This window comes from Kryptolebias marmoratus, linkage group LG23, assembly GCF_001649575.2.
Source record: "Kryptolebias marmoratus isolate JLee-2015 linkage group LG23, ASM164957v2, whole genome shotgun sequence".
NCBI lineage: Eukaryota > Metazoa > Chordata > Actinopteri > Cyprinodontiformes > Rivulidae > Kryptolebias > Kryptolebias marmoratus.
Window position 1 is genome coordinate 10,551,689 of NC_051452.1, and position 14,565 is coordinate 10,566,253.

The following is a 14,565-nucleotide window of genomic DNA, read 5'->3' on the forward strand; positions in this document are numbered from 1 at the left end:
CTAGGCAACCAGGCCACTCAAAGTGCTCATTTCCCCATCCACAGACACGATCTACTACATCTTTACAAAACTAACCTGAATAAATCATTCTATAGAGTCTACTGAGTGCTTTAGATCAATGATTTCCAAAGTTGGGGTCGGGACCCCAATGTGGGTCACCCAACACCAAGTAGGGGTCCTTAGATAATCTCCAGATATCAAGTTAAAATTAAAAACTCATTTAGGATGAGGATCTACGAGGAAGCAAATCTTGAAGGCCAGATGGAGGAACTGACAGAGGACTGCACTCCATCCGGGTTAACTATGTTGATGTTCGAGCTGCCAAACTATGGGGGCAAGGATGTTTTATCTGAAGCCAGGGGAGTACAGGAACCTCAGAGAAATCAGCAGCGATGATGCGAGGTTCAGTTCAGTCAGATGCTTCCCAAAGACCCAACTGTCTTGCAATTTTACATTAAAACATCTTGATGTAGTGTTTTGTTTTTTTTAAACAAGGGAAAGGTAAAAGGGGTGACAGTTGTGTTTAATTTGAAACTGTGATTTGTAAATGTTGTGCACTGTTAGCATGTAGTTCCAGCTTTACTGTAAAATCTACTGTGAATTCATCTCTCTTACTTTGTAATGAGCACAATAAATGATGTCGACATGCCTAAACAAGAGAAATCTTTGACCCCAGTCCAGTGATCTGCCATCTAACATTAAAAAGTTTAAAGCAGCTGATAAACTGGTTTTCAACTGCTGCCATGAAAGTTGTGATGTCATGTAAGATTTCATTCATTTCTTCAAAAAAGTCATTTCAGTTTAACAGAGGGACAATTACAGTAAAATGAGATGCAGAATTAACAAGTGAACCTGAATACTTTATCTAAAATACAATATTTTACAGACCAGTATGCAGCACAACCCACCCTGGTGTTGTTTGTACAGATAGCAGATAATATTTTATTTTGTAGGTCTATGGAGGGGCCACTGTCCTTAATGAGGACACCTGGGTGACCTCATTAAAGACAATGAGGTGTGAAATTTGTCTGATGATCATAAACACAACAAAGTCTACAGCTGGAAATGGTTAGTTGATGGTAATGAATGACCTTTGACATTTCTGTTGAAGAAGGAAAAATATAAACGCCTAAATGCACACAATAATGTCCCTGTATCAGTTTTCAACAGAAGAGCAATAACAAGCTCTGAAGCTGTTGAAATCATCCTTACACAACATGCTAGCATGAAGAAAATCGACTTTTATTGGTGCATCTGGTGTGTTAGCTCTTATTTTATGTATTTATTAAAAAATTTGGGACTTCCAGAATCCCAGGCAATTCAGTCCTAACAGAACAAATTTTACAGATTTCTTAAAAAAAATTAATTTAGTTTACAAAGGTAGGTAGGTAGGTAGGTACATTTATTTATATAGCACTTTTCAGCACAAGGCGACTCGAAGTGCTTTACAACACAGAACAAAATTACAGACAAAGTTACAGAACATGATAATGAAACAAAAAAACAGACAGGTACAAAATACAATGATAACTAATTGTCTAAATAAGCTAAGCTAAACCAACAGATCTAAGCATGACTAAATGTACAGAACTAAACTAAGCTAAAACTAAAACTAACGGTACAGAACTATCTAAAAGTATCCCAGGCCCGCTATACAGCCGAAGTAAAACCAGACATATCTAAGCATGAGCTAAGACAGTCAAAAATAGTAGCTAAACTAAACAGATCTAAGCATGACTAAATGTACAGAACTAAACTAAGTGTACAGGGAGATAAAGATAAACTAAACAAAGCTAAACAAAGATGGAATAATAAGACCAAATGTTATGATCAATAGAGGTTTACACTTATTTGTTGCAGATGGTTTTAGCATATCATAATTAAAGCCTAGCGTTATGTAACACAGAGTTTTAAACAAAGATCATCACGCATACGAACAAAGGCAAAAACATTATCAATAAGACACCCTTTTGTGATCCCAGTGATTAAAATGGTATATTATCTTTTTAATCTACCTTTAAATCAAAGTTTTAATAAGGATGTCTTCAGAAATAGCAATGGGAAATCCCATCATTTAATGTTTGGGTTCACTGTGAAGCTCAGGGATTCCAGATGCCAAAAAAAAAAGACCCATAAATGGAGTTTTCAAACCAGCGCTCTTGTAAACAAACCCCGCTTGTTGCCAGGTGACAAATCGCCAAACTTCAACTAACTGCGTCTCATTTTGAAGCTTTTGAGATGAAGAATTTGAAAATAAAAGCTCAAATTTGAAAGATTCCTCATTGTGACTCATTTTGCCAGCACAAATCACAATTTACAGATATCTGTACAATACTTATTACATTACCTATAAACTAAATTAGGCAAAATTTGTATTAATAATGCTGCAGAAGGCTGAGCTGATTTGTGTTTTTACTGTTATATGTTAGTATTTAAACTTTAATGTGTTTTTATCAGCAGATTAGCTCCACTGTATAATTTCCAATACCGTCTGCCACTGCAGACTGCATTGAAAATTATTTTCTAGAGCTTAGCCCAAAGAGAATATCACACTATGAGGGATTTTAATCGAACAAAAGCCAAAACGAACAAGCTGGAGGCTATCCGAAACAAGCTGTTGACGCGCTGACACGAACTGAAAAACATTCTGTGAATTGTTAGTCTTATAAAAGGGAGCCGATGGCTGCTGTGCACACAGACAGTGACCCGTGCGGTGGTGGACTCAGGATTTAAGAGCATGGCATCATGTTGAAAATTCAGCTTTTAGAATGTTAATCTCAAAATGCTCTGGAGCAAAATTAAAACATAGGTCATAAAATGACCTATGTAAGTCTTTAACTGCAACTGCAGCATTTCATCTTCATCATATCATTTCTGCACAAGAAAATGTATGTAAACTATGCTCTGTAAACTGTTATTTGGGAAAATAAAGTTAAAACAAAAAAAAAATCAAGATTTGGAAAGTGTCTTTTTTTAACAGTTTCTCACATAGCTTCATTCAAACCAAAGTGTGTGTTCGAACATTCATTGGTTCTTAAATTTCCTGGTTTGCTGTAAGTTTTTTTTTTCATCAAACAAACGCGACTCAAAGAAAACAGCTGAAGCGCACTGTAGGGCACACCTCACACACACACAAAAAAGTTTTCTGTGAAAAAGCTGACCAGCCCAGTCATTGTTCCGAATCACAAAGACACAGGTCATCCGTGGGTTATAAAGGCAGCTTGGAGCGCACGGCTGCAGCTACAGCGTGACAAAAGTTAGCTGGCACAATGGGAAAGGTAAGGCCATTTGTGGATTATTTAATTCAAACTCGTAAAATGGAAGCTTTCAAATCGTGGTATAGTATGACAATGTTGCTTAAATCTGAGCCACTGTCAATTCGGAACTATTAAATGACTTTAACTTCCCTTTAGATCATTTTCTACGAAGACAGAAACTTTCAGGGTCGAAACTACGAGTGCAGCGGCGAATGCTCCGACCTGCACTCCCACTTCAACCGGTGCAACTCCATCCGAGTGGACAGCGGTGACTGGATGGTCTACGAGAGGCCCAACTACATGGGCTACCAGTACTTTCTGAGGAAGGGCGACTATCCAGACTACCAGGGCTGGATGGGATTCAACGACTGCGTCCGATCCTGCCGCGTGATCCCAATGGTAACATCCGACAGGTTTAAACACGTCTTTATTCAAGTTCGACAGCAGGAGAGAACGATAAATTGCCTCCTCTCCGCAGAACCAAGGCTCTCACAAAATGATGATCTACGAGCGCTCAGAGTTCGGAGGCCAGACGATGGAGCTGACCGATGACTGCCCCTCCCTGTACGAACGCTTCAATTTCAACGACGTCTCCTCCTGCAAAGTCATGGACGGCCACTGGATCTTCTACGAGCACCCCCATTACAGGGGGCGCCAGTACCTGATGCGCCCCGGTGAATACAGGAGGTTTCATGAGTGGGGAAGCATGAGTCCCAGGGTGGGATCAATCAAACGCATCACTATGTGAGAACACTAATGTGCACACTGTTTATGGGAGTTCCTACAAATAAAGTCAATGAATCTAACTAACACCAAGGTCACGCCAGCTGCTTTGTTCTCTTTACTTTGAGCGTCTTAAAGATTTGTTTGTGTTATTACTTATAAGAACAGGTGATAAAAAATGGTACCAGAGTAGACATCTTTTTGGTTACTTTAAGAGCGATAACTCCAGACAAACACAGGATCAAAACCTGCTTGTTTCATGACATTCAGATACAGACACAGCCGCATGGTTTAAGGCAAGCATGTTTATTAGGGACAGAAGAACAAAGTTCTTTCAGTTGAAGTCGGTGATTCGCCTGAGAGAACCGATCCTTGGACTGGCGCCGCCCCAGTCGCTGTATCTGCGGTATTCGCCGGGTCTCAGGTAGTAGGTCCTCCCCCTGTAGTTGGGCTGGTCGTACATCAGCCAGTGGCCGTCAACCACGTTGCACGAGTTAATGTCAGATATCCGCAGGCGGTCCTGGACGTTGGGGCAATCGTCACTGATCTCCTGCATTTGGCCGGCCATGTCTGGACGCTCGTACAGTCTTATCTTGTAGGAACCGCGATGCTGCAGACAGAACATTTGGTTGCGTTATACACCAGGAAGTTCTTACAAAAAGCACCTATTAATATCAAGCTGAAGTTTCTTTAACAAGAAGCAGTTAAGTTATCAGACCATCTAAACTCTTCCAAACGCCCTCCTCATCTTCCGTCTTGGCTTACCATGGGAATCATGCGGCAGGAGCGAATGCAGTCATTGATGCCAATCATGCGCTGGTTGTCGGAGTACTCGCCGCGGCGCAGGAAGTACTGGTGGCCCAGGTAGTGGGGTCTGTCGTACACCATGAAACAGCCGCTCTCCACTCGGACGGAGTTGCAGCGGTTGAAGTAGGGGTGCAGGTCGGCACAGTCACTCATGCACTCATGGTGCCGACCCTGGAAATTTCTGTCCTCGTAAAATATGATCTACAAAAAGGTTTGCCGCAACAGGTGATCAACACATCACCCCCCGTAATGTGAAAATATATTTAAAAAGATGTCATTTTTTTTATTCTGTAATTTAATGACACGCATTAAACTTACCTTTCCCATTGTGATATTAGCGGGGGCCAGACTGATACTGCATGGACGCCCTCTCAGCCGTTGTCCTTTTATATAAAGTAGCTGTGTGATGGCACAGCATAAAGTATTGTCATCCAAATAGGTGTTACGACACAAATCTGGTTATGTATAGTGACGCGCCGGTGTGTTGATGACTTATTGTTGTCCGGTTTTCACAGGTTCATCACTATTGATTAAAAACACAACAGCGCGCTTGTGACCAGAAGGCGATATTCACAGTATCAGCAGAATAAAACAACGGCGGCGATTTGCATTCCTAATGCTGTACACCTGAGCGGGGGGACGAATTGCTTTCAGATCCCAAGCACATCTTACTCGTGTTACCTATAATATAAACCAAAAAACATACATTTCCAGGTACATGTGAGGGTCTCCTGTGGAACCACAGAGATGACAAGCTCCAAAGTGACTTCATTTAAACCTCAGTCTGATCATTTTTTTTTACATCAACTGGGAAATGATTATATTCTTGTGTACTGACAGACTGAACTGGTCCAGACTATAACAGTCTAATAGGTGTCACTATCAAGTTCATTTTGCTTTAATTGCTGCAAGAGGTAAATGACTAAACTTAAATTCATTTTTTCTTCAAAGTGAACATTACCAACCATCATCAGCTGTATTTTGTGTCTTCACCACGTAAGATGGATTAAAATAGGCTTAACAACGGTGGACACAGAAGACATTTAGGTTTGCGTCCTAGCATTGTGAATTTACGTGGCCGTGCGGCGTGGCGACTTGCGACGTGTTCCCCTTCTCTCGCTCAACGACCAGAGGACCAGCTCCTCAAAACCTTGATCAGGATCGAGCGTGTACAGAAAACTGATGGACGGATGTTAGCACTGTGATTACAAGTGTGCCAACCTTTCACTTCGACTCTTCTTCATCATGGAAACTTTGACGCTTCGTTGTAAACCCAAGATGTCCGTTTTGATGGGAACATGGCCACCTACATGTGGAGTTTAGACTAATTTAGCAATGAAGATCTGTGGATGAGCCCAAACATAATATTAAAACTAAAAACAATAGTTCACATATTTTGTGTGGAGCCACTACAAAATTTATAACCTAACATCTGGAAAAATGTGACAGAATTTGTTTAGAAAGATTTAACACGGTACCTTAAATATTTGCTGTCATCTTACATTTTTGAGTGTTTATTTTAAAACCAACAACACTATTTTTGTAGGATTTTTTTTTCCTCTTAATGAATTCTTTCTATAAAACTTAATAAATTAACGCATTCAGCCAGTTTTAGCTTGGATTAAAAGGTAAAAATAAACTAGAAAAATTACATTTTCTGCACAAATGAAGTGAACGCTGTGCTGAATAAAAGCGACAAAAGCTTGCTAAAAGCCAAAAGTGGCAAAAAGCTTCCTAAAAACTAAAAAGTAGCTAAAAGCTAGCTATAACTTGAATGTAAAATTTGCTAAGCTAAAAGCAGCATAATAGTAGCTAAAAGTAGCAGAAATAGAAGTATTAATTTTGGCTAAAAGCTAAAACAATCAAAATAGCACATATATGCTAAAGCAGATTTCCAAGAGAACAAAGTTTTTGAAGGATTATAAGAGAACTTAATGGATTTCTATGTGGAGATTATTTTTAATTCAAGTTAAATATTTTGAAAAGCATAAAAGTTAGAAAAATCAAAAAGGTCAAAGCTGCCGTCTCCTGAATGAGCCGAAGGTTTTGAGGCATGAATGAAGGCCGACTATGTTGAGGTAGGCAGACTGCCCAAAGACGTGCAGAAAAATAAAAACAGGATAGTGTGAATGATGAATCAGCATTATGTGAGGCTTTTAAAAAGGCAAACATCCAGAATAATCACCTCTCATTATCGAGTATAGCAGTAATTTACCAGACAATGTAGAGCATTTAAACACAGAGTTTATTTATGTATTGATTTTAAATCCACAACCAAACTTAAATTGTAGCACCTGAACGTGACGTTATTTCATCACATTGCAGCTCGTTGCTCCTGAATGTCTGCTCGTCTGTAAGCGAGCTTGTTTACCCTCAAACATCAGCACAAAGCTCTTTGACCCACAGGCGGCTGACGGGAACACCAAGCAGTTTTATAAACCTCCGCCTGAAGTCACGAGACTCCGTCTTTTGTTGTTCTGATCGGCGGACATTGTCTGCTTCTGCCACCGTGCCACGGGTCTTTATTCCATTCATGCAGACAAAAACCCTGATTCATCAGTGCCAGCAGCCTCAACTGGCACATTACTGACCCCAACAACGGCACGCAAACACCGCTCCACGATGACGGCGCATTCCGAAAGTTCAATTCCTGTAAGTGGGCGTTTACATCTTTTCACTCTGTGTCCCACACAGTAATTATTATCACGAACTACTGGATGACTTTTAATGAAGTTCTCAGGAAGTAAAAATTAGCTGCACCTCTACTACTGATTAGCTTTAACCGGATTCAAGATGGCCGCCACAGGCAATCAACCTTACTGACCTCAAATTTGGCATGGTAGTAGCTGAGAGTCATCCCCAACACATACTCTGTTTAAAAATTTGGCATCCAAGGCAGCAGGTGAGAAATGTTATATAAAAATGTAAAACATCACCCTCTGTGCTGATTAAAACTTTTATTTCCACTGAAGAACTACAAAAACACTGAACCAAAACAAAGATTGTATTACAGAGTAAGGTGGGTATATCTTAAATACACGGGTTTTTTAAATTTAAATTTTCTACATAACATTAACAACTTCACTCTAAAAGGACACATAAATAATAAAACACAATAAAAATGGGAATGCTGAAAGTACACAGATACTTTAAAGTGAATCAAAAATAGATTTTTCTTAGTTTTATCTAAGAAGTGTAATAAATTTGGTAATTAAAGCTTCACAGTTGAATGCTGTACCAACAGCAAACATGAAGCTTTAAATTCCCATCTGATTTAATTTATAAATTTAAGCCACTGGCGTGACCTAATTTATAAATTTTAAGTAGTTTGTTGAAGAATAAGAGGCTATTTGAACACCAGGAACAAAAAAAAAAAACCTCAGCTAAAGTTTAAACTTCAAGAAAAAAAAACAACCTCATTTACAAAAAACTTCTTAGTTGAACAATCAGTAAACTACTGTGACAAAGAAATAAAGCTTTATTCTGCAGAAATATTTGATGCTATCAGAGTGTTTGGGCTCAAAAACCAGAAACACAAATATATATATATAAATATAGATTTTTAGATTATTAAGACTATTTGTTCTTCAAGATGTGTGATTCAGCCACAAGTCAAATTCAGAACAAAAACAGTCTGAGCTGCTCCTAACTCAGGGTATTGAAGAATAAACTGCTGCCTAAAATATTTAACAGCACTAGTTTTAATGCCTTACTAGATAGAAAATGATAAATTCTGAATTACGCAGCTTGGGGTGTGCTTACATAGATGAACTATGCAACAAAAACCTGCTGAATGTGCACTTCTGCGTACAATTAGCGGCCATTTTTATACAAATTATAAAAACGATCATGTTGCTGTTAAGAGTTCACCGTTTCAGCAACAAAAAACGCTAAATCAGACAGTCCTCTTAAATAGGCCGAAGGAACTGACTGAGAACCGATCGTAGTGGATTAAAGGATCTTGATGAAGTTGAGTAAAAAAGTCGAGACAAGACGCGGCCGCTTGACGCTGACCGGAATCACTTCTAGCCTCAAACACGACAGCTACTCCGCCGTGTAAAACCAACATGGCTGCTTTTATAAGGCCCCATTTTTAAATAAAAAGCATGTATCCACTGATCTGCCATGCCCTTCCCTGCAGCATCGTTCTTTATTCTGTAAGGTAAGGAGAGCTGGCATGGTGAGCGGGTTTCAAACTGATCGGATGTCAACGAAGAGGTTTTTACCGGCTCTGAAAGCACAATAAAAGCCTTCCAAATTGATTCTGATGAAGACGGGAAGAGTTCTAATGAAGTTCAGGTCGATTCCTATCAAAGTTCAAGAGTTCCTGCATCAGCCTTTGTTTGAAATCGTTAGTTTTTTAAAAAAAAAAACAACCCTAAAATTTTGACTAGAACAATCAAACAAAGCTTGTGCCAAAGGAATCTCACCTACTTCTTTTTAAATTAAAAAAAAAAAAAAAGAAAACCTAACAGGGTCATGATGAGACACCGCTGCAGCAGAACAAATCATCTGATCTGAATTTAAACAAGTTCTGCTTCAATTATATGACATCTTGAATTGTGATATTTTAGGAATATTAGCTGTTCACACATTGTCGTTTGTAACGACACAGGAAGTGTTCGGTCAGGAACACCGTTAATTAAAAGAACTTGTGTTTTTTAGAAGAAAATGTAGGAAACATGCCGGAAAGCAGCCGCCTTTCAAAGCGTCTTGTGTCGTGAGGCGCGACTGAAACGATTGTTCGGCTCACAGACAGGTGGAAGAAACCGATTGAAACGACCTGAGTGTTTGTGGGGAACGTGAGAACCTGTCGAAGGTTTAGCCTAGAGGAGGGGCTGGGAGGAGTGGAACATGAAGGCGTCCGGTGTCTCGGTCGATCCGGGCAGACGGTAGCAGTCCTTGGGGTGGAGGAAGCGCCGGTACTTTGCCTTCAGATGGACTCGGGAGGGAAGAAACATCCGATTCTGAAAAGAAACAAGACGTCAAGTAAAACAATGGAGTTAGCTGTTAAACGAAGAAAGTTTCCTGTTCTAAAAGTAAAATAAAAGCAGACTGATTGAACGAGAGGCTCACCGGCTCGACAACGCATTCAACAAGTTTTCTTCAGAGCGAATCTATCAGACAATCACACGTTCATCTAACAGTCATGTTGTCATTTCTTAAAGAGTCTGTACCTCTGGTGAGGAGTCCTCCATCACAGGCACAGGAGCCGCCAGGAACGAGCCTCCATCGGTGGGCTGGTGAAGACACTCAGACTGCTGAGCGTAGATCACTGCACCGGAGGGCACCTGGACACCGAACATTAGAAGCAGGTTAACAGCTGATAAAAAATCCTGCAAAAACGAGAACAAAATGTGGTCATTTCACCGACCTGGACGGTATTCCACTGATACTGGTTTGGGACGCTCTGAGGAGAAAGAACGGAAGTTGAGATAAATGCTGCGCAGATAAACTGACAACACAACGAGGAAAAACCGGATCGGTGAAAACACTGAACTGACCTGGAAGTGGTGATAGGACGGCTGCTGCTGGTGGACGGGTTGATGGGACTGAGAGAGCATCAGCTGAGGCGTGGGCTATCAAAAACATTACAATATATAGAATTGTTTCCTGCATAGTTAGTCACTCATCCACATCTGTGGCCCGATTCGATCAGGGTACTGAATTAGTTTAGTTTCTATCACTGCAGGCAGGTTGTTACTGGTTATATCCCAGGTTTTGTGTTGCACAGCGGGGAATGATTTAAAAGTCGTGTTAAATCTCAGTTTAAAAGGCATGTTAACATCAGTGCGTACTTACAGACCACAGTTGGGGAGGGGGGTTCGTGTTTGCGCAGTGGAAGTAAGCCACTCCGTTGTGGTAGGTGTAGGGATAACCCGTGGACGTGGTCAGGTAGAAGGTCCCAAACGACATCTGATGAGGCAGGGCAGGTTCAAAGGTGGCCAAATGAGTGTTCTTAGCTGAAAAAAAAAACAAACAAACAAACATCCGACATCATTTCACTGAGAATTTCAGCCTTTAATTCATTTTGAAATATTTCCCCATAGAAAGACATGGAGATCTTTAAAACTTATTCAAAGCCTTTGTTCTCTTTAAAATCTGCTTCAGCACACTGACTCTGTTTTTGTCTTTTTCTGCTACTTTTAGTATTTAGCTCCCTTTCTTAAGACTTTTAGCTTTTGGTCAGCCTTTTGCTACTTTTGACTAAAGTTCTGTTTCTTTTAGCTAATGCTTTGCTTCTTTTAGCTAGTACTCTACTACTTTGGGCATGTAGCTAGCATTATGCTACTTTTAGGTTTTAGTTAGCCTTTTGCTACTTTTAGCTAGAGTTCTGCTTTTTTAGGTAATGTTTAGCAACTTTTGGCTTTTTTATATAGTGTTTTACAACTTTTGGTATCTAGCTCACATTTAGTTACTTTTAGCTAATTTTTACAGCTTATAGCATTAGATACTATTTTGTTACTTTTAGCTTTTAGCTAAAATTTTTGCTACATTGAGCCTTTTAATATTTTGAGCTAGAGTTTTGCGTCTTGTACATTTAACAAGTGAACTTCAGCAGTCGTTCAGCTTTCACTCTGCGTTTCCAGAGTAAAAATAATTTCTCTGGTTGGTTTCTGAACCTTTAAAGGACGTTTTATAAACTGTTAAACTTACTTTGTCCTGATGGTTGCCGCTTTTTAACGGCCTGGCCGACAAAGAGCCTCTTCTCTTTGAAACAAAACTCGTTAGCCTGTTAATAAAGCAGACAAACGATCAGATCGGTAGGGAAAAAAATTAATTTTTTTATCATTGAAGCTTTTCTGTATTCACAGCTCACATTGCTGAGGATCTTCAGGACATCTTCTTGAGTTTCGAACGTAACAAACCCGTATCTGTTTAAAACAGACAGAAGACTGTTACGAATGTGTGACTCTACATCTGTGAAAGACAGGGATGTGAAAGAAAAACTCACCCTTTTGACATTCCGAAACGATTCATGACAACCTTCACTTCCTTCACTGCACCGTACTGTGAGAAGATGTGTCGCAGGTCGCTCTCATTAACCTTAAAAACACAAAAACAGACTTCTGATTATGACCCCGGGGAACAAATAACGGTCTTACGCTCTGACTAGCTTTGTGCTCTTCGTCCTTCTGTGTTAAACAAACCTTGTAGTCGATCCCCCCGACGAAAATCCGGTTGGGGATGACAGTGCCAGGCGTGTGAGCGGTCAGGAGGTTGGTGGAGTTTTCCAGAGGCGACACGTCGGGGGCAGAGGAGATGCTGTTGTCGTATGATGAATGCGAAGACGAGAGCTTTAAGTTAAAGAAAAGAGAAAAGAGTTGAAGTCATTAGTCACTGAGGGGAATCTTGATTATGTTTGGGCATTGAGTCTCGAGAATCACCTGGAACCGGGACTAACATCCCGATTTTCCATGAATCGTTCACATTTTTAAATTTCAATTTCTAGTTTCGATACCTGGAAGAGGAAGCCGCAGAAGAACATCGAGGAAGCAACCATGGACGGTGTGGTGTCCTAGTCACATGACCGATTTAAAATCATTTTAGTGGGAAAGATGCGCCCTCTCTAAGACTCTGTTTCAATTTGTGTCAAAAATCCAGACTTCAAGCTTTACACCAGTTTTTAAAATTGTGTTGATGGGCCAAGTAAAACCTGAGTTATGATTAATAATTCACGACACATTTCTTTCTGAAAATCATGGTCGTAGCTGAAGCATGTTAAAGCGAGAGCGTCTTTACGTGAAAAAAGGCGTCGGTGTAACAAACCAAAAGGTGCTGCCTCTTAAAAGAATCGAGAATCGTTAGGAACCAGAATCGAAATTAGGAATCAAAATTGTTCGGATTCAAACAATGCCCAACCCTGATCTTGATCGGGACTTGGTCACACCAGATCAAAAGCAAAAAAGCACAAATACACACTCTTTGTCTGGGAAGAAAACAAAGAGAGGGGTTAAATGTTTAATCATTGATTTTTTTAAGCACTGTCAAACAATAAACACAAAATATTTGAGGTTTTTTTTTTTAAGCAAGACAATGTTGCTGCACCTGCAGCCATCAAACAGATGTTATGATCAACAACAGGGATCATGGACAAAGTTAACTCAATTTTTTTAAGGATGAAACTGTTATCTACAGCTAGTTTTAAAACAAAACTGTACTATAACGTCAAATTAACCTTATTTTAGTTTCTTGTTTCAACCGGTTTGCATCTAGAATTTACCAAGAATTACAATTTTGTTGCTCCGCAGAAAACCAGCTCTATTTTGGACCAAAAAGTGCCACAAAAACAGTAATTTCCCATTAAAAAAGATAACTTTTATGTTAGCATTAGCGCCTTTAAACCAGCAGCATGTACAATCACTTTCACGACCAGTTGAGGTAAACAAATTCACCATACATGTTTAAAGAAATGCTGATTTTATGTATTATAATCGAATTTAATGGATATAACGTCATAATTGCAAAACTACAACACAGATAAAAGTGCGGAACCGACAGTTTAACGGACGTTATTAGCATTGTTAGCTAGCTAAAACGCTAGCAACACAACTCAGGGCGGCCAAACTCACCGGGGTTTGTTCTTCCATCTTCACAGCCGCGTTAACCTGGCTAGTTTCTGCCTCTAGACGAGTTCCGAGGATTAAAATCCGAGATTAAACGCGGGCTGTCCGCGGTCCAGGAGCTCAGCTTCAACGCCTCAGCGCGTCGCCTCCAACGGTTTGACCTCCGGCCGCAGGGATGACCTCATCCGTCCGTTAGCGGAAGAAACGGAGAAGGCTTTAAAAATGGCCGAAAAAGCTAATTTATCAGTTGGAGTGACTTTGAAATAATATTTTATTTATTTTCACTTAAATTACAATGCTCAAAAAAAAAAATACTTGAAGTTATGTATTCATTTTATTTTATTTTGTATTTTAGTTAATTTGGCTGCAGAAATCCACCGCGCCTCCAGGGGGCGCCATAGCCGAGTCTGTCCAGTCAGGAGCTGTGAAACAAACTGAATTTTGTTTATTTTAACATAAACTTTATACAATTTAAGATCATTCCTGCCGAAACTGGCGTGATATGATATTATAGCATCAAACTTAGGGATGGATTGGTTTTTAAGGATAACCTGAAGTTTTTAGTGACACCAAAACCCTATAAGAAATAATGGAATTGTGCCAATTTTGTTCAAACCTTAAAAAATAACTTTGTGCACAATCTCACGCAGTATCGCAAGAGGTCACGCTCAGCGTGTGCGTTGTGAATAACTCTCAACTACTACCACATCAAACTTTAGCTTAATATATACAAAATTGGCTGTTATAGCAATTTTTGTGTTGGCTAATACCAATTAGCTGTGGTGGTATTCTTGAATTGGATAGGCTCCAAAAGTTAATTAGTTATAGATGTTCATCAATTGATTACTTCCTGAGAGTTTCATCAAAATCGGTCCAGTGTTTCATGAAATATTTTGCTAACAGACAAACAAGATTAACTGCAAAAGTTAATGCCAAAGTTTAAGCAAAGATTTTGGGCAAAAAGTTCCACTCGGAGTATGTGTTGTGCTTGATAGTCAGCAACTACCACACCAGATTTTAGTACATTATCTGTAAGATTGACTGTATTATAGCCATTTGTGTTTTATAAGGTCAGTTGGCTGTGAAGGCTATCTTGGATTGTGTTGGCTCCAAAAGCTAATCAGTTATAGATGTACACCTAATAATTATTACAGGAAAGTTTTGTTAAAATCCATCCAGTAGGTCATGAGATATTTTGCTAACAGACAAGA

At 39.6% G+C, this 14,565-nt stretch overlaps 3 protein-coding genes across 3 annotated transcripts; 1 reads left to right on the forward strand and 2 right to left on the reverse strand.

Annotated features, from left to right (window-relative positions):
- The first annotated feature begins 3,146 nt into the window (after positions 1-3,146).
- Positions 3,147-4,069, forward strand: LOC108246771 (gamma-crystallin M2-like). Its single transcript, XM_017434484.3, has 3 exons — positions 3,147-3,278; positions 3,414-3,656; positions 3,736-4,069. Exons 1-3 carry the CDS (start codon positions 3,270-3,272, stop codon positions 4,003-4,005), a joined length of 522 nt encoding a protein of 173 aa, XP_017289973.1. The 5' UTR covers positions 3,147-3,269; the 3' UTR covers positions 4,006-4,069.
- Positions 4,070-4,265: 196 nt separating this feature from the next.
- Positions 4,266-5,206, reverse strand: LOC108246769 (gamma-crystallin M2-like). The gene is made up of 3 exons (XM_017434480.2): positions 5,106-5,206; positions 4,746-4,988; positions 4,266-4,590 (listed from the first exon to the last, which is right to left on the reverse strand). The coding sequence occupies exons 1-3, from the start codon at positions 5,112-5,114 to the stop codon at positions 4,315-4,317; spliced, it is 528 nt and encodes a 175-aa protein (XP_017289969.1). The 5' UTR covers positions 5,115-5,206; the 3' UTR covers positions 4,266-4,314.
- A 2,530-nt stretch (positions 5,207-7,736) lies between these two features.
- LOC108246791 (protein boule-like) lies at positions 7,737-13,617 on the reverse strand. The gene is made up of 10 exons (XM_017434500.3): positions 13,361-13,617; positions 11,939-12,085; positions 11,743-11,834; positions 11,608-11,662; positions 11,445-11,520; positions 10,590-10,750; positions 10,292-10,366; positions 10,162-10,197; positions 9,965-10,078; positions 7,737-9,754 (listed from the first exon to the last, which is right to left on the reverse strand). The coding sequence occupies exons 1-10, from the start codon at positions 13,376-13,378 to the stop codon at positions 9,614-9,616; spliced, it is 915 nt and encodes a 304-aa protein (XP_017289989.1). The 5' UTR covers positions 13,379-13,617; the 3' UTR covers positions 7,737-9,613.
- Between the last annotated feature and the right edge of the window lie 948 nt (positions 13,618-14,565).